The 20,662-nt window shown below is 36.5% G+C and overlaps 1 protein-coding gene across 4 annotated transcripts in view; it reads left to right on the top strand.

The window, feature by feature from the left end:
• The window catches only part of COL4A5 (collagen type IV alpha 5 chain), a 3,591,008-nt gene that overhangs the window by 3,216,123 nt on the left and 354,223 nt on the right, over positions 1-20,662 (top strand). For all 4 annotated transcript variants that reach the window (XM_044057208.1, XM_044057205.1, XM_044057207.1 and 1 more), the window contains 2 exons: positions 3,249-3,382; positions 18,413-18,485. In XM_044057208.1, the coding sequence (XP_043913143.1) occupies positions 3,249-3,382; positions 18,413-18,485 (207 nt within the window). The remainder of the gene's footprint in view (positions 1-3,248; positions 3,383-18,412; positions 18,486-20,662) is intronic.

Genomic DNA, 20,662 nt, shown 5'->3' with positions numbered 1-20,662 from the left:
AGACAGTAACAAAGTAAACATAAGGGAGCTTTACACTTGTTTCTGGTGAGACATCGAGAGAAACATGCAATTGAAAGCTTTACACTCTTGCTTGTAGGATACCTGCTTGCAGTATAATAACTATCATTTAGAAATAATCTTTAGAAGAAGGCAGAGGAAATCGCAGTACAGAGACACAGAGGTAGATGGCCCAAAGAGCGTTAACACTGAAACAGGAGATGAGATAAAGTGAAACACTACAAGGACAAAAGTGTTCGGTCCGTACTGGGCTGAAAGTTCTGGTACTGAATTAAATGGGGGGGGCAGTTGGAATGAATTATACCCACATGTACCACGGGAATGCTAAAAATGATTTTACAGAGTTTGAGAGAGTCACGTGATGCAACAAAGTTATGGGTAGCCACGCATGGAAGACAGCAAGAGAAGCTTGTATCGTCTGTTGGCTAGCCACGCATGCTCATGATTGGCTCGGCTTGCTGAAACAACAAGGGGGCAGGTAGCAGGTAAGGCTGGGGAATGTAACTATGTAGGTATCAACAAGGACAGTAAATCAGAGAACAATAATAAATATGCCACTTCATGGTACAGTTCTCCTAATGTAACAGTTAACAGAGTAATAAGCTAGGTCTATAGTACTAAAACCATTCCGGTAAACAACACAAATACATTAGCAGGGAAGGTACAACAGAGACATTGCAATGCACGCCTAATACATAATGGTCATCTGTGAAATATCCTATATAACTCATAATGTACAGTAATGATTCAATGATCTTAGCATAAGCTTGATTATATGCTTACCGGCCAGCATACGCGCAGTTGGAAGCTGTAACAAACAGGGACTGGGGATAGTATTTAAAAATGGTCCCAGTGGGGCGACCTGCAGAACATGGAGATGGAGAAAGGAAAAGGTGGAGAGGTGGAGGGGCGAGGTTTGATGGAAATGCAGAGCCAACAAGAAGGGATGTGCGAAACCAGAATGTATGCAAAAAACTATCAGTGAAAATCAACTGCTATTGGGAGGAATAAGCTGCAGGTAAGCCTAAAGTGGGTGCTGAGAGATGTTAGGTTGTGGTTAGTGGGGTAGGTGCACAGTAGAAAATGTTGGAGATGTTTAACAGGATACTATGCTGAGAGAAACCATTGGCAGGGCAGTAGTGCACTAGCTAGTAGTTAATAGTAGGAAAGGAGGGAGTGCTGCCATCTAGGGGATAGTTATGGGAAGGAAAAACTGTGAAAATGCTGGCAGGGAAGAAAAAGGCAATGATGAGGGAAAAACGTAGTGGTGGGAGCTTGCCTTTCAACAGCCTGCACGCCATTTGCATAGGTAAAAAAGTGAATTACATTACAAAGGTAAGAACCAAGGAGCAGGATTTTAACATACAGTGTAGTGGTTACAGTGGGAAGGTAGTTTACTCCAGAGGTGCTTTGTCGGGTATTCAGGTGGACGTCCTGGAATTTGGAGGAGCTGGTCAGACCACAGTGCAACTGGTTGGGAGGGAGCACCCACAGTTTAGCACAGTAGCAATACACTAGTAGTTACGGTGGGAAGGCAGTTGACTCCAGAGGTGCTTTGTAGGATATTTAGGTGGATATCCTGGGATTTGTAGGAGCCGGTCAGACCACCGTGTAGCTGGTTGGGAGGGAGCACAAGTGGTTTTGTGCAGTAGCAATCGGCTGGCACACAGGCAGTTGCACTAAGAGGCAGAACATGCTACTGAAGAAAAGCTATGATGACTGTACCTGGTGGTAGCACAGCATTTACAAAACTGATAGTTGCTGAGTGAGAACATTCAAGACATGGCAGTATGTAGATACTTAGATAGCTGAATGCTGCTCATCTATAGCCATTGTTCCCAGCAGTGTATTTGTCAATGTATAGCATAAATGGGTCTGTATCATGAAATCGAAAGACATAAATGTCGAATACGTAATGGTTGACACCTATTTGTCGAAATACCTACACGTCGAAATCAGTAAATATCGGAAAACAAAATACCGAAAAGTTTAGTTGGCCATTCAACTTACACTACATGAAACGTCACTCAGAAGTTGCTCAGTATATGTAAATTAGTATATGTGGATATTATGTTTCAATTACATTATTGTAAGATATAATGTAGAAAAATGCAGATATCTTTAATAACATGCAAGTATCATGGTGTAAATTATTAAAATATAACAGATTGTATAAAGTATGTAGAGTAGTTCGGTGTGCATACCCGTTATACCGGTAGCAGCTATGGCCAACGCTGACAAAACAGGACCTGGTGTGATAGGTAATGTGTGCGAGAGTGTGGATTCACAAAAGGGAAGAAGTATGCTTGTGACAGAAGGATATCTGTACATGTTAGAAAAGGTTGTGAAAATAAGAGGTACTGGTGCTGTCGTTTAAAGCAAAGTCATAAGTGTAAGGGTAAGGCTGTAACAGAATGGAATGAGTCGCAGAACATATTAGTGAAGTCTTCGGTACATCAGAATTTTCCAGATGCAACAGAGATGAAAGACTATAAAACGTGAGGGACATCTGAAATCTGTCCTTTGTAATAGGCAGGAGTATAGTACTGCCCAATTCCTTAGAGCTGTTGCTATGTTGTTAAAGGTATAACGTGACATACTATGGACTGTAGATAGTACGCACCGTTCACATAGTGTAGAGTTAGTAGGGGACATGCTCTTTATTTTAGTTTATGTGCACTAGGACATATATTATATATTTGTGTTATTGGAGGTGTAAATTGAGTGACGTGTTGCACTGCAGTGGGGTGTGTTTTATATTATGTTTTTGGCGTTATCACACCGGGTGTTGTTTGCGGGGGCCAAACAAAATCATTCGACATTTCGAGTTTCGATGTTTACATTGTTCAACGTTTAGGTATTTCGAGTAGTAGGTGTCGACCATTACGTATCTGACATTTACGTCTTTCGATTTCATGATATAGACCCATACATCACCCCCTGTAGCATATGATAAAAAAAAATGCAATCATGCACATTTGTAAGTCTGACATGTTAAAATTAGATTTATTAAATGATGGTACAGACTTTTGTGGAACTGTTTTTAAAGACATTTTGACAGCCATTCATTTTACATCAGCATTGTTGGCATCTATGTGGGAACTGTACTTCCATGTGTCACAGTAGTTGCAGATGAGTAACACATTTTTAAATCCTATGTTTTTGAAAGCCAATATGTATATTTGCTTAATGATGGCAGAAAGTAAATTATTTTTTATGATAATGTTAAGGTCTTCCTGGGCCTCAAGGGCCGCCTGGTCCTTCAGGAACTTCTGCAGAAAAGGGCGAAAAAGGAAATCCCGGCTATCCTGGACAACCTGGATTGGCTGGTGCAAAAGGGGATCAAGGACAACCAGGGCTGCCAGTAAGTAACAGATCATGTTGCATGCATGTGAACAGTGTTTAAAAAACAAGAATAAAGCAAATTATATTGTGATGTAGTGGAAATAACTTGTTTAAGAGCCTTATTTTTCTCTCATGTCAATGACCCAAGTTCAGGAACAAGTAAAGGTAATTGCACGTGCGTGTGTGTGTGATAATTTAAATTCAAGTTGACTGATAAAAGAACCCATTGTATAACCGACCAAATACCCTCCTGCCAATGCACTGTGGCCCGTTGGAGGAAAAGAAAGGAAAGAAAAGTTACACAAGATATAGCAAAGTAAAGCTCAACCACTAATTCCCATCTATTGTACTGTGGGATATATAGTTAAAAACTGAGTATTTGTTCAGTGTCTAACATCAACAAGCAAGATAATGAATTTTGTTTAAGTGTTATTGGTCTTGTTTGAAGCATTCTCATTCAGCATATCATTACTTGTAGAAATCCTCCCAACACTTGGTGGCTGTTCCTAGAGATTTTTTGTTGTTGCTTCTATAGTAGTTCTTACATTATGTATTACAATCAGTGAAGAAGACCACTCCCTGATGGTTCTTTTCGGCCATTTTGATTCAAGATGTAAAGGAGCAGAATTAATTGGAGTGCAGTTTCATCTAATGTTTTTATTTTTTCAGCTATTGAGTCAGAAGAAAACTGCTGACTATCATGGTGCAATGCAGTTTAATGCTTTTATGGATAAAGAATTTTCCATCAGGAAAAACATAACCATGTGGTCTAATTGAAGACTGACCTTTACTTTTAAATCCTGCAAATCTTTATACAGACAACATTGTTACCTGTGAGAAAATAAATTACTTTTGACCAACTAGGAGGTAAGAAGCATCCTAAAAAATCTAAATGCAAGTGGACAGAATGTTTTGAATATTGGCACACTTTCAAGAACAGCAGCGTCCATCAGCTGATCATCATAAAAAGTGAGACAAAATGCTCAGCTGGATGTCACCATGAAAAAGCATGAAACAAATTTCTCAGCTGAGCATCACTATAAAAAACATGAAACAAACTTCTCAACCGATCATCATCATCAACCCCCTTTTTCTCATTTTCTACATGGGGTCAGGGTGTCATGTCAACTGCCGCCATCTCTCCCAACTCAGTACCACTCTCATACTTTGTTCAACAGTCATGCCTGACTGTTACAGGTCTTCTCTCAAATCCATACATCTCTTGGATGGACACCTTTGTTTCCCGTCTTCTTCCCGTCTGTCCCAAATCATCTTCACTAGATTGATTTCTGCTTTTCTGCATGTGTCCAAACCACCATAATCATCTCTCTTCGACCTTTAAAATTATGGCTAATCGAGCATCTGCTCTGATGTCTTCATTTCTTCTTGTCACACACAGTGTGCATCCTGCCACTCATCTCAGGCACTTAATCTCCATCATCTCTAGCTTCCTCAACTGCTTTGCCTTTACAGCCCAGGTTTCAGTACCACACAGTAGTACTGGTAGCACCACTGGTTTTGTACACCTTACTTTCCAGCTTCTTTAGCATTCTTCTGTCATATACAACCCCCAACACTCTGTGCCAGTTAGTTGCAGCTCCTTTGAGCATATTGATATGAACTACTCAACTGATCATTATCACCGTAAGACACATAAAACAAACTACTTATTTGAGCTCTATCACCATAAAAAGCATGATGCAAATTATTTTATCCAGAAGTCCATATAACTAGCAACAATATAAAAATCAAGACCACTGGTTCAGACCCAAAAGTATTTTATTCTCTAGCACCTTGGTACAAAACCTTCCAGGAGTTACAAAATTCAGCTAAAATTGTGCTACCTTTTATACAAAAAAACACAAACTCTATCAATAATACAAACAGTTAAATAAAATACTTTCAATTAACCTCTCCATTCAGCCCCACAGGGACCAAAGTATCATATTTAAGAATAAAGGAAGACTCTTTGTATAACAGTTTTTCTTTCACAAAATTTTCATCATCATTTTCAACAAATAATTGCTCTAAAATAACCTTGAAGCATAGAAAAATCACTGCCATATACATACACTACCCCGACACTTTGTGCCAGTTAGTTGCAACTCCTTTGAGCATACTGATCTGTACTCAACTGATCATAATCACCATAAGACACGTGAAATAAACTACTTAACTGACCTCTATCACCATAAAAAGCATGAGACAAACTACCAAAATTAACTTCACCTCAAAAAGCATGATGCAAATTATTTTTTTCCAGAAGGTCTAGGACATAAGGCTTTGTCCAGTTGAGTAGGTTAGGGGAAGACTTGAAAAAGCTCACCTTGCTGTCCATAAATTGACAAATCTGAAAAACTATGCACATTCCAAAGGTATCATATTACTGAGATTATGAGAACAAGACAGAAGTCATTTAGTTCTTAACAAATCTCATCAGCAGTTTATTTATGCAGAGTTTTAAAAGCTGCTTTTTCTAGTTATAGCTATTTTATTTTGCTGGGTAAATTCCACAGAGCCCAAAGGTGTTTTTTTTTTTTTTTTTTTTTTTACAAGGGTGAAATGGTGATTTTTTTTTTTTTTTTTTTTGCAAGGGTGGAACAGGAGATTAAGCTTTTTGGGACACTTGTTCGAGTGGGCATTAAGCCTAAACTTCCTATCTTTTTCACATAGCAACTAGAAGTCTAGTTCATACCAGCTTTTTCAAACTTCTTCCATCTGCTGGCAAAACAGCTCTCCATAAAGTAAAATCTGCAGGTGTCTTGAATGTTAGCTTCATTTAAAAAATGACAAAGCTTTATTACCCTGTTTCTGCTTTACCAAGGGATACTTTAAACTAGTAAGTTTAGATGTAGAAGCAGTGTAATCATCTACCCAAGATGAAACTAGAAGAGTTTTGTCAGTTTGCTTGATCATAAGTTAATCAGCTTCTGAACAAAACATAAAGCTAGAGTACCTTAACTTTCAAAGACAAGTTTTAAGAAGTCTTACCTCACAGAGTATTACAGGCACAACAGGTAGCATACTCACCGTTGGTACAGAAGGCTGTGAATTTTATTTCCACAGCAGGTAGATGGATTGCTGACACTGCAGTGCAGCATATGGGAAAGTACTGCACTAATGAGTATATTGCCTTTAGTACAAGACGTTAAATCTGCCTGTGTTGGTGGATTTTAAAGATTACACAGCACTCATCGAAGAGTAGGGGAAGTTTCCCAATGCCCTGGCCAAATTTCCCATAGTCGTATAAATACCACCTTGGGTCTACCCTGAAGAGAGGCTACTAGCCTAGTGGGACTAACCCATTCAACAAAAAAATAAAATAAAAAATAAAACGCCTCTGTCCAGAGTGTACCTGGCCTTGCATCCTAAGTTAAGACAAAACCTTGGAGGCTCTAAGATGCTGTCCTTGAAGCAGTCTCAACTAAAAGATTAATGTCACACCAGCAAGTTTCAAAAAGTAAAGGTGATAATGGATAGCCTTGTTTTGTGATTTTTTTTGTTTTGTTTTTGTAATTTAAAGGAATTAGAAAAGAAACTGTTTTAACATAAGCACAATAGTTATTGTATAACTTGGAAATTAATGCAATTAGCTTATGTGAGAAATTATACTTAAGTATTTTAAACTGGTATGACCAATTGAGCGAGTCAAAAGCCTTATCAAAATCAACACTAATGACAGAAGGTTCTTTTTCATTTGAATAGTCTATTAATGTATGTATTTTTATTATATTATCCTGTACTATTTAAAATAAACCCAGTTTGATCATTGTTAATTAGTTTGGGTATAAGTAGCTTATTTCTGTTAGCTAAAATGGACTTGAACATTTTATAGTACACATTTAAAAGTGAAATGGGTCTGTATGATGAGCACTTTGTATGATCCTTATCTTGTTTTAAATTAAGTGATATAAGGGAATATTTCCATGATAGGGAACTAAAAACATTCTTACTGCTTGTATCTTACTATCCATACACCTAAGCTTCCATTTTCTCAGTTGTATTATCTTTTGTTTAGTGTCTTCCCACATATCCTTAGCTGCCACACCAGAATCATTTTCAATCCATAATCCTAAATACTTAATTTTATCATGTCCACATAAATATGGATATTGTTGAACCAATTCATGTGTGGGTACATAATTCACTGCTATTGCCTTTGTTTTAGCATCATTCATTTTGTAACCTGAAAAGATGTGAAACTCTCTCAAAATGTTCCACAACACTGTAATGTCTATTTCTGGTTTTGTCTGGTATAAAATATCTCCAAATAGAGCTTTTCTTGATTACCGTACCAATTATATCCTTGAATTTCTGAGTCCCTTATTTTGCCAGTGGTTCTAAATATAATACAAGAAACAAAGGGGAAAGAGGATGCCCGTGCCCGATTCCTCTGCTCAAGCAGAAATTATCGAGGACCCCATCCACTTTCATTTTCACCTCCGATCCCTCACTTATCCTCTTTTTTTGCCCCATTCTCTTGTTTTACTAATATTCCAGCTTGTAACTCTTCCATTTAAGTAAGCCTTTAGTGAATCCCACAGGACAATGTCAGATTCTTCACCATTCATGTTTATTTCTAGGAAACTTTTCATCTCTTTTAACATATCAGTCCTTTTATTTTAATAATGTCACTGGTAATCACAAGTATTAAATTGCCAGTTTTTAAAATAATATTAACAATTATAGCATTATGGTCTGATAATGGACATGAAACTATTGAAACTTCTGTGATATATAAAACAGATTGTTTGAGACAAAAAAAGGTATCAATATTTGTGCTCCATGTCTATATGAATAATGGGTAAACTGAAGTGAGTTTGTTTTCGTTATCTCATATCTCCTTTAAATTCATTAGATTTACAAAAAAAAAGTGTTTGGCTTAAGATGTGATTCTCAGCTTTCTATCTGCAGTAAAATCACTGACTATTATGACTTTACCTTTCATGTAATAGGCTTTAGTGTGTTAGGAATTTTTTGCATCTTTAGCTCCAACCCCTAGAATCCAATAAGAATTCACAAAGTATATAGTTTTCTGTTCCACTCAATTATAAGAATGCTTAACATGCCATTAAATGAGGGTGTCTTCTTTTAGCTCGAAAGCCAGAACCTGTTAAAACCAAATAATTCTTTAATGAAAGTTTATTGGCATCTTTATTAGGTAAATAGGTTTCCTGTGGAAATACTGTTTGAACATTATTCCCCCTCTTTACTGGATTGTTCAATCCGTTAATATCAACAGATATGCATTTAAAACTATACATTTATACAAGATAAAAAAAAAAATCACAGGTATAATGAAATCACATTTATGTACAGAACTTATATATATATATATATATATATATATATATATATATGTATATATAAACAGTATGAAATCTTCAGCTATAAACAAAACTTTTGAAACAAAAAATTACCTAATGATATAAACCTGTAACATTCTAACAGGGAATAACGTATTCCTAGTTTGTTGAAAAAGGTGAATAAGCTACCTTTCAAGCTGTTCACTAGACTGTACACTTAGCTCATGCTTCTGATTCATATTAACGAGTCTCATATTTTTAGTATGCATTATCTTAAGGCCTGTCAATGTATTATTATTAATAAGAAAAGTTAACTAGGTGTTCATAATCCTTATTATAATGTTGACCAAACTGAATATCTCCACAATAATCTTTCTCTGTACCTCACATTCTCTCCCTAGTCTACTATAGGGAAGAAGTCAGTTGTTATTGTCATATTTATTAATTTATAGGTCAGATGATTTTATATTTTTTCCATTTTGTTTACGGTGTGTAAAGTTATTCATAGGATCATGAATTCATAAATTAGTACCAAGCTAACTGCCCTTGTGGTCCATTCCAAGGCCAACCAACTACCCTATATAAGAATCAAACCCTGCACGTGCCTTGTGCCTATAAGGTAAACACCTTAACTATGCCAACCTCCCACCCTTGTAGACATTTATAATTCTTTTAACTGTATACATATTTATTTATTCTGATCTCTTTCTATTTGTTTGTATACTGTGTCATGTACTATTACTATATTCTTACGTTTTATATTTTAGCTATAATCCTAGTGTAGAATATCATATATAGAACATTTGTATTTACCCTTATATATTTGACATTCTTTTATCAAGATACTGTTAGAATTAGTCCTGTTTTTTTCCTTAAATGTAATGTCTAGTAGTATTTGAACATCTGATTTTTTTTCCCTTTTAAGATTCAAACTTTCCATAATAAATTGTTCTAAGATATTAAGTTTTGTTATAATTAAAGAGAGACAGTAATAGAGAAACACAATCCTATTTTTTTTTTTATCAGAAGTGTCTTTATATAGGCTAGTATATAAATTAGCCTTTTGGTATATTTGAAGCTTTCAGAACTGTTTAACTGACAGTGGTTTAGAATGCAGTCCTTTGCTTATTATCTAACTTGCATTCATGAACATATTATACGATTCAAAATATTATGAATTACTTTTAGACAAGAAGTAACCTGGACAGTTCTTCAGAACTCCCACAGCATCACAAAAGTGTTCATTACTCTAATTAAGCTACTTCAAGCTGGTCCTCATGACAAGGGCTTGAATAGTTTATCAGCTACAATTCACAAACATTCATGAGTGAATCCAAGCCACCTCTACATTATACATCAATCCCTCAAACACAACATTTCAAAATATGCCAAACACCGAAAAGCTATTACATTTAAATAAAGTCCATTGATTCAGCAAGCACCACTTGCATCAGATTCCCAAAACAAAGCAGACTGTCACCCTCTAATGGAAGCATAGCACACATACTTGCATTAAAAGAATGGCAGTTGTGTGTGATCCAGGTTTAAACTGCGAAAGTGTGAATGTTACTCTATTTTATATTATTTCAATAATAACTTGTATATGTTGTTGTTTGTCTTTCGGCTTTTCCCGGTTAGGGGTCGCCACAGCAGAACTCCGGTCCGCTAATGATTGGCAGTAGATTTTCACGAACGTCGAGGTGCCAGCTCGACGTCCAACCTTCAATGAAGGCACACCCATTTACGCATGTCTTTCGAATGCCACCCAACTGCAGGGAGGGCATGCAGACTCCACACAGAAGGCACTCCCCACACTTCAGCCGAGAATCAAATGGGAGAACCTCTTGCTGTGAGGCAACAATGCTACCGCTGCACCAACGCAGCATTCAACAACTTTTATATATGTAAGAAATTATATACGTTTTACTTTGTTTATAACATACCATAACTTTCCTTTCCTAATTGCATGTCAAGTATGCTATCAGTAGCAAGCATTCAGAACTATGTAATAACTGACAGTGGTTTAGAATGCAGTTGACTGACTTTTTGCTTATTGTCAAAGTTGTGTTCTTTGACATCTTACCATATGATTCAAAATATTATAATTTAGTTTTAGACAGGAAGTAAACTGGACAGTTCTTAGAATTTTCAGAACTCCCACACCATCACAATAGTGTTCATGACTCTAAATTAGAACTCTCACACCACCACAAAAGTGTTCATGACTCTAAATAGTTTCAAGCTGGTTTTCACGATAAGGGCTTGAAAATGAGCAGTCAGTTACAATTCACACAAAAATGCTTGCAAGTAAACCCAAGCCACGTCTGCACCACACATCAATCCGTGAAACCACTAAAAAGACAACAAAAGCCATTTCAAAGTGTTTTAGCCACTAGAAAGCTACTGCATTTTAAGAAATAACATTTAATTATTCAGTAAATTCTACTTGTACGAGATGTTAAAGCAGACTGTCATTTTTTTTTAAAGGAGACATAGCATATAAAGTTGCATTAAAAGAATAAAAGTTATGTATGATCCAGATTTAACTTGTAAAACTGTGAATGTTACTCTAATTATTTGATATTATTTCTATAAAAACTTTTATATATGTAAAAAGCTGTATTTGTTAGACTTTATAACACAGCATGTCTTTCCTGGGTGCTAGTGCATGTCAAGTATACTATCAGTAGCACATTACTGGACCATTTTAAGAACTTAGAATTTAATTTGGCATACCTCTTTAGTGTAATTTGTTGCATCATGTACTATATTACTTAACTGGGCCAAGATTTCAGAAAGTGTCTAACGCAAGTTTCATCATAATGATGATTAACTTTTTAAATTTTAAATGAAAAGAAGTGGCTTTAATTTTATCATCTCCTTTCAGCTGCTCCCATTAGGGGTCGCCACAGCAGATCATCGGTCTACAGAATGAGTGGAAGTAGAGTTTTACAGTGTCGAGTTGCTAGCCCGATGCCCTACATTCCTTAGAAGGTGCACGCACACACACACACACACACACACCTAGGGACAATTTAGAACATCCAAGCCATCTGTAGCATGTGTTGAGAATGTGAGCGGAAACTGGAACACCTGGAGTAAACCCATGAGAACACAGGGAGGACATGCAGACTCCACACAAAAGGCATCCCTTATTTTTGCTGGAAACAAGATTTGTCCTTTAATATTGTTTTTCTTTAAACTTTTAACAAGTGGCACACATGGATTTCTCTGACATCACTAATGTTGAGTAGGCATTATCAAATCTTGTAGTATTTTCTTTCATTTTAATTGGATAATTAGCCCATGCAGCTTTTAAGACTAAATCATTATCTTGACTTGAGAAAAATCTTACAATCACTGACCTTGGTGAAGGTGATATTTTTTAAGATGAGTTGGAAAGTCATCTATGTGCCCTATCGATGCCAAAGGAAAAAGCTTCAGACACATTCAAAGTGTTAGGCAGCCAATTGTTAAGGAATTGAATCATACTGTCTCCTCCATTTTCAGGAATTCTGCAAGTCCTGTTATTCCTTCTAGAACTGTTCTCTAAGTCTTCTGTTTTTTTCCCAGATTAAGTTGTTTTGTTTCAAAAGAAATTCATTATGTTATTCTCATTTTCAGGTAATCTTCCATTAAAATCAGACATTGCCTCTTCTGTATTTGAGATGATTGTTGTTTAAGAGATTTATTCAGCACTTCAGCTTATTTTTTACATTCCTCTTTAAAAGTTGTCCATTTTGATTTGTAATTTGTCTGTATTTACAGCTGACTCATTGGCGTTACTTAGTATAGCATATGTCTTTTTTCATTGTACTGTCCTGTACACTGGGCTTAGAGTGGTTCATTCTGAGACAATTAGTTCTTTTTAGTTTTCTTGACAGGGAAAAAGCAATTAAGAGTGTTTTCAAACTTATTTTTGGGTCTATATTATAAAGTCAAACGCTTACTTCATCTAATACCTAAACGTCGGCCCGTCATCATCGAACCGCATAAACACCGAATGCCCTAAACCACAAAATTTTAAAAATCGAACTGTCATACTTGTCCCACCCCGCCACCCGTTACATACTACCTGCACAAACTAAATAAACCACATACATACACTAACCAAAACCCTACTTCTAACCCTAAACTAAACCCTACTTCTAACTCTACACTAAATCTTACATATACCACCATGTATGCACTTAACCCACACCCTAACCCTAACCCTGTGTTCTGTTTTTACACAGGTCAAATCTTTTAGTGATAGACTGGGTAAAACAAAACAACGTAAATTAAGGTGGGACTTTCTTGATTTTCAGAACGGTTATGTGTTCGTTTGGCCGAGAACTCAGGATAATCGTTCAACAGCACAGACACATTCATATAATCAACCAGTTCCTATTGGTATGAAAGACAATATAAATGTTACATCAAGTTCAACACCCGCATTCACTAATATTCATTCAACTAACCAGGCTGATGTATCATCTACGAGGGTTAGCAGCCTGGATCCTATTGATTTGCCTAATACTGACACACCCCCTCCGAATCAGGAAGCGTTGTATGGGTATCGTAGTTTAGGAGCCATACCCAAGAATAACGTTACCTCTGAAACTGCTCCTCCCCTTTTTTTACCGTATCAGAGAAAATACACACAACAACAAAGGGGGCGTTCCAACAGCAGAGGGCCAAGAAAGCGGAAGTTCTCGGAAGAGAAGAATGCACCAAACAGAAAGATGAGATATTGACTTCCTTGGTTTTCAATTATTCCAGTGCTTGCTTGGATACTCATACGCTTAGTCTTCTAGATAGAGGACTCAATTTTATCCCAGCGGTTACATTGTCTTTGGTAGAATCGCTAGTTGATTTAAGACTTTTTTGTCGGCGTTTATGCCTAAAGCTATTTTTCTCCAATAATGGTGAGAGTACAACGGTGATTGAGCCGTCGTTACCTTTCAGAAACAAAAGTACTTTTATGCCACCGATGCATCCTATGGTGGAATGTTTTCTGGATTTATGTGAGAAAGATTTGTATGTTTTGTTTTCAGATGCTCATCATAAGAAAGGGAGATTTTATAATCTTAATAGTTGTGAAAATCGAGCTCTAGCTAAAATAAGAACAGATAATATGGTGGTAGTGAAACCTGCTGACAAAGGGGGGGGGTGTTGTTGTTTTAGACACAAAAGAATATGTGACGTGTATGACTGACTTGTTATCAGATGAAACAACTTATAAGAGTCTATCCATCAAAGAAGTGTCAACCGTTATACAAACAGTGAAGGATACCCTTTATGACCTCCTGTTATGTAGACAAATCAGTATAGAATTATATGAATATTTTTCAAAACCTCACCCGGTCATACCAGTTTTGAAAGGGCTCCCTAAGATTCATAAAGAAGCCTGGCCCATACCAATGAGACCGATAGTGTCAGGTGAAGGTTGGATAACCTCCCATATATCGATCTTCTTGGAAAATATCCTACGACCGGTTGTCAATAGTTGTCCCACCATTTTAAAAGACACGTACCAACTATTAGAGAGTTTAAACAGCATACACCTTGATTTGGATAACACACAATACCTCCTCATCACTATGGATGTAGAGAAGTTATTTACATCAATCCCAAATGAGGTTGGGATACAGTATGTTAGAGAACTACTACATAAGGAAACAACTTTTTCCAATGACAGGATTATACTGGTTTGCCAGTTATTAGACATTATTTTGAACAATAATGTCTTTATGTTTGGTGATAGGTACTTTTTACAGACATGGGGGGTGGCCATGGGCACCCCCTGTGCAAATACCTACGCCAATTTAGTGGTCTTTTGGTGGGAACAACTGTTCTTATTTCAACATGAGTCATCTAGGTTTATAAAGTATTATAAACGGTTTGTGGACGACATACTTATTGTATGGGAAGGCAATATTGAAGGTTTCGATATTTTTTTGAGATACCTGGAATCAACAACAGATTTCCTGAGATTCACTAAAGAACATTCATCTGAACAGATTCATTTTTTAGATGTCACACTCAGGTTAACTAGTGAAGGTAACATTATACCAACCCTTTACAGGAAATCCGTATGGAAGAATGCAATTCTGGCATATGACAGCATGCATCCCAGGCATACATTTCAGGGCATAGTGAGAAGCCAGTTTACTAGAATATCCAGACTATGTCCTGATAAACAAGATTTGTTGAGAGAGGCCGATGTTATGGAGCTTCTATTCAGGAATAGAGGGTATGACTCACTAATGGTCAGGAAGATAAGACAGGAGGTTATAGGAGATATCGAACCAATATATCAAAATGATTTAATGGTTTCAGATCAGCATACGTATAAGAGGTTCTATGAACCCAAAACCTATGGCTATATGGTGAATTACACCATTAAATACACTAGTGATGTTGAAAGAATAAGACAGGTAATAAGAAGAAATTGGAATGTCCTTACCATACATAAACAGGTTAGAGATATTGTTGGTGTTAGGCCCAGGTTTTGCTATAAGAATAGCGATAACCTTAAGTCGCTGCTATGCAATGACCAACATGTTACCAACATTAAAAGTTCCAGCAACTTGGTTTTAGGAGAGATTGTAAGTAAAGGCACGTATCCTTGTCATCAATGCAATAGATGTAATAATCTCTCTAAGATACAAGCATACCAACATCCCTATATGGAATTTATTTTTCAACCCAACCAATATGCTAATTGCAATACAAAAAATGTGGTATATTTGGCCACATGTTCATTATGTACAGCCTTCTATGTAGGGTTGACAAAGAGGAGGCTAAGGGATCGTATCTATGACCATCTCTACGATATTCGCAGGCAGGATGAAACTAATGCATTGGCCAGACATGTGAAAGAATGCCACACACACTTTTTTACTTTTAGAGTATTGCAAGTATTGATAATGAGTAAGAGAGGGGGTGATAATGAGAATGCTTTAGCCAAAGATGAGCTCCATTGGATTTTGAAGCTAGCAGCGCATTTACCCCCAGGTTAAACAATTCTATTTCTATTAAACCCGTATTAGTGGAGAGGAAGTAATGTAACATATAGGATGTTATATATATTATTTATGCTATTTGAACAAAATGATTGCTGCTTTGATGTACACTATGTTTATAAACTAATATCTGTTATTTGTTATATGTGTAGTCCTATTAGTTTTTTGGAGATGAGCCTAGTAATTTATGTTCGTACTATTGTAAGTCTATGTGAAGTTAATATATATGGGGAATTGACTAGAAAAGTGGGCATTATTGATCATCAGTTCAACTTTTCTCCTTCTTGTTCATCTATACATCTTCTAGACCATACATTTTGTAAATGATTATATACTCCCTACATACATTTTTTAATGTTTTGAATTGCAACATTCTAACATATTTTTATTGTACATCTATATAGATGTTTTTATGTAGCAAACATAGTTATGTTTTATAGTACATGGTTTATCATAACCTGGACCTCTTAGAGTTACACATAACTTAGTGTAGAGCAGTAGTCCTATACACTTTAGGCTTAGTCCTCATTTGTTTCATCAGTGTTTTTTTATATTTTATATATTTTTATTCTTTAGTCATTACGCAATTTGGAGGTAACAACATGTTGTTAGTACATGGATTCATCCTTGATACTGTTTGTAACCAGTATAAGATATATTTAGTATTGTCTTATGTCAGCAGACTCTAGTATTCTATAAGGTTTTTAATTATACTATGGTTGTCTAGTGATATGCGTTAGTTACGATGTTTGGTTTTTGGGGACTGAGATGCGGCTATATTCGTATCTAAGGGCTTGTTATCAGGCTCAATACTTTAGCGACACCTAGCGATGACTGTCTAGTTGATCCCTGTTTTACATCTGACTTCTGGACACTCTTCATGTCCGATTGTCAAGGGGATTCCATGGTAAATGGTGTATACATATGCCTAATTGAGTATGTTTTTACCATTCACTTTAGGAGTTTATACGTACCTTTGGATATTTTCTGTTTTTTTATTTTTTATGATAGACAGTGTATTAGTCTTTTAATATATGTGAATACCAAACTGTCATACTAATATCATAACGCTCATTGTGCATAAGTTTGAAAATGAGTGATGCTGCTTTGATGTAGGACAAAGATTTTTTATCTCTACTTTTGTTTTGAAAGGCCGGGGAGTTTCTGTTATTTTTAAACTACATGCAATTAATTGAAATGTAGAAAAACTATTGCATTTAATTGGTGTAATAATAGGATAATGTGATAATGATCCCGCCAAAAAGATTTGTATTTAAATGTGGTGCTATCCTTGTAAATGTATCTGATGAAGCGCAGCTAGCACTACGCGAAAGCGCTCATTTTTCTCTGCAATAAAGTGTTTTGGACTTTTACTGTGGTTAATTGTTGGAATCTGTTTACTGTGAAGAGTACAGATCGTGGTGGTACCTCTTACTACTGCATTTACACTAACCCTAAGGTCATTAACTATCGCACACTTATCTTACAAAGCTAAACCCAAACAAATTAATAATCCTCACACAGACACTTAACAAAACCCTACACTAAATCTAACATACATTACCATCTATGCACTTATCTTAACCCACACCCTAACCCTAAGGTCCGTAACTATCTTGCACTTACCTTACGGAGCTATATTGCAGAAGGCCAACCATGACGATTTGATGTTTCTGCTTTCGCTCTTCTGGACGATCGATGTTTACACGGTTCGAAGAAGACAGGTCAATGTTTAGGCATTTGGGTAAGCAAGTGTTCGCCTTTTTAATACAGACCCCTTATTTTTGTAGTAAATCTTTCAGAAGATGTTCAACTGTAAATCCATCAAGTTTTTAAATGTTCTATTTGAGTTTTTTTAGTAAAAATCTTGTCAGAGATGTTAAAATGAAGCAGAGCTAAAAACAATGCTGTTAACTGCTCACCATCATGACCATGCCCCCATTGAAGTGTCTTCAGTGTATGACCTTAACAAGGATATTCATTTACGTGAATATTTTCTTGAGATTTCCTGAATACCTCAAATTAGGAGAGCAAGCATACATATCAGTTACATAAGCCTAAGGAGATTTTGTTTCTTTTGGTTTGTGTAGGTTCACAAAGCCTATGAATATGCAGACTACTTTTTCTTGGTTATCTGCTTTTGTAGTCCTGTCAGTTATTATTCCAATGGGGAAGAGGAGGGGTCTGGCATCTTAAGCTACTTGCTTCAAAAAGTGAAGCTGTGCTGGAGCTTTTTGGTCTAATTCCTATACCTTCACCAAGTATTAGCCTGGATTGATGTACCTTCTCGGATCTTTTTCACCAAGCACATTGTAGACCTCTTACGAGAAAAAAATTAGGAAGATAAGGGATATCATCTTCACTTCTTATGCAGATTACACAATTTCAGATTTGGGAAATTCTGCTTGTAGAGTGTCCAAAGTTGGATTGTAAACTGAAGACTTATCAGTGTAGTCTCACACTTGTGATTGCTTAGTATGTACTGAATAGTCATTTTTGCAAATATTCCCTTCAGCAGTTCGACATCCCCTTTACTGCATGTAAGGTAAACACTGTAGTGACTAGTCTAGTGCTCCTTCCTATGGTTACCTGTTTGAGCTTTGTGGCAGTATACATGTCATTTATGTCACCTGTTTGTTATTGATGATTTAAAAAAACATTTTTATTCCAATGTCTAATACATGAAATTAAACAATTTGTTTAATTTTTAGGACTAACAAAGCATGTTTTTTCTAGGGTGATTATGGCCGCCCAGGTGATAGAGGGCTAAAAGGAGATCTTGGCTTCCCAGGTTCCCAAGGTTTCTCAGGTAATTATTATTTGTGTTTATTATCATGTTTATTTCAACCAAGAGTTCTGTTTTTTGGATGGAGTAAAATGTTAAGAATCACACCAGTAACTTAGATTATTGCCTAGATTTTATAAGCATTTGGGCAGTAATCATTAAATTAAAAAAAAAAAAAACTTAAAGGACCACAGAAGTTGTATGAAACAAATTCAGAGGCTCCAGAAAATGTTCAAGTCCAAACTATTGCATCTCTATGTTTAGTCAGTAAGTCATAACCATGACTGCCAGGTGGCTCTGGACAGACTTTTTGGCAGTGAGTATGTGAAGCGGCTTACAGACAAGAGAAGCCATTTCTGTCATTAACAGTAGTTTTCATAGTTTAACTTGCTTTCCTTTTTCTTTCTGTGAGCTGTATTTGTAGCAGGAGTTCTTAAGCATTCCCTGTCAGTATACTTCTATTTCTTGAAATCCTTTCAAGACCTTTTTGTCAAATGTTTTCACCTACTGGAGTACCACTTTAGGTTCTCTCTCTTCCTCCAGTGCTACCCTTATATTGATGCCACTGAATGGAACAGATATTCATACAGGAATCTTCAGTGAATAGGTTCTAAATAAACATCCCCTCAGCAGGTGGAGCACTCTCTGCAGAGCTTTTTTTTTTTTAAAACCAGATAAAACTACTAGGCACAAGTATTTGTTTTCAGGGTTGACCTAGGACTGTGTAAATAAGTGATGTGCTCAGTCATGCAGTTTATGTAATGTAATTAAGACAATCAAATCACAGTACTACACACTGAAGATTACCATCATGTTGTAGTGTTAACCATCTGGGCTAAATACATAGAATGTAAACATTTCAACCCTCTTGTCATCAATTGGGAGCACCCATGGAGGCTCTGTCCAGTTTTGTCTCATCTCCTTTCAGTAATTCCTCATATTCACTGGATTACAGCTCCTACACTCATTTTTTTCTGTTTTGTAACTCCAAATCAAAAAGATCTTTTTATCATGCTTTATTCTCCTGTCACTGGATGTTATTTTTTTAGAAGAGCATTGCTGATCACTGTGTGACTTAGCATAATGTGTGATTGAAATTAGTAAAGCAGAGCAGAAATCTTGTTCATCAGAGCTGTCTAGACTTTAGAACTATATTTTTCCCATACCATTAAATGAGACCACTTCCCCCTCATAATCCATGAGTGTAGATGGGAAAAAGTGGAAGAAAGGAAAAAGGATTAGCCTTCTTCATCCCGTGTCAGGTGAAGAAAACTGTCATTCTTCTTCAGAAGAATGCCATTTAAAGCATGCCACATGTAGACCTCTTTCTCAATGACATAAGGAATCAGCAATTTTACCTACTTGGTGTCTGCCAGTTCATTAATCTAAATCACTGTCAACGATGTTAAAGGCCCTTGCCCATATTCCTGTACCATCCCCTCAGTACCTTCCAGAGAAGAGGGTCTTAGTCCTCACCTACATTTTTTCAGACGGAAGACTAACAGCTATCTGACCATCTCCTTTCGGATATTTGATCAGTTACATGGCTCTGTCACTGAACTGTTATGCATAAATTTTGCATGTATTGTCCGTCAGTAACAGTGCGTCCTGCATCTGCTTCAGATAGTACATTTTTAACATTATCTTTAAATGCTTGCATTGTAGGAGACTTTTCTGGGATGCTGTTTTCCTACCAGCCATTACTTTTTCTCCTCCCTGTTCTGTGCGTCAACTTCATGGCATGCTAAAAGACTTTCATAGGACCCGTTTGATTTTAATTTTTTGAACCTGGCTTTGTTTCTGGCTTTCTCAACATTCTTTTGAGAAGTGTGTTTTTCATCTTGTAAACTCTGCCAATGTTTAAACATAGTCCAAAGTTCTAATACATGTCCTTCATTTGATCAGTGCTGTAGTATTGATTACATTTCAAATGTGCCAGTACACCAAAGCTTAGTTGCTTTCTTCTAATGCTGCCTCATAACCTAGACAGAAGTGTGAGATGGTACATAAGGAACATACAGGCTTAAAGTTCCTCAGAACTTTCTTGCCACCAACCCAAATATTGAGACATCTACCGCTTTTGTCTGTCAGCTTTACAGTCTGTGCCAGTTCCTGCTGTGAGTGGGAAGATAAGTATCCTAGATGAGGACTCTTCCTGTTTTCACTTAAACTTTTGACAAAAAAAGTTACTTCATGCCAGC

This window comes from Protopterus annectens, chromosome 15.part0 (genome assembly GCF_019279795.1).
Source record: "Protopterus annectens isolate FY-2018-M chromosome 15.part0, PAN1.0, whole genome shotgun sequence".
NCBI lineage: Eukaryota > Metazoa > Chordata > Ceratodontiformes > Protopteridae > Protopterus > Protopterus annectens.
The sequence above is the reverse complement of the archived record's forward strand: the minus strand, read 5'-3'. Positions and strand labels throughout refer to the sequence as shown.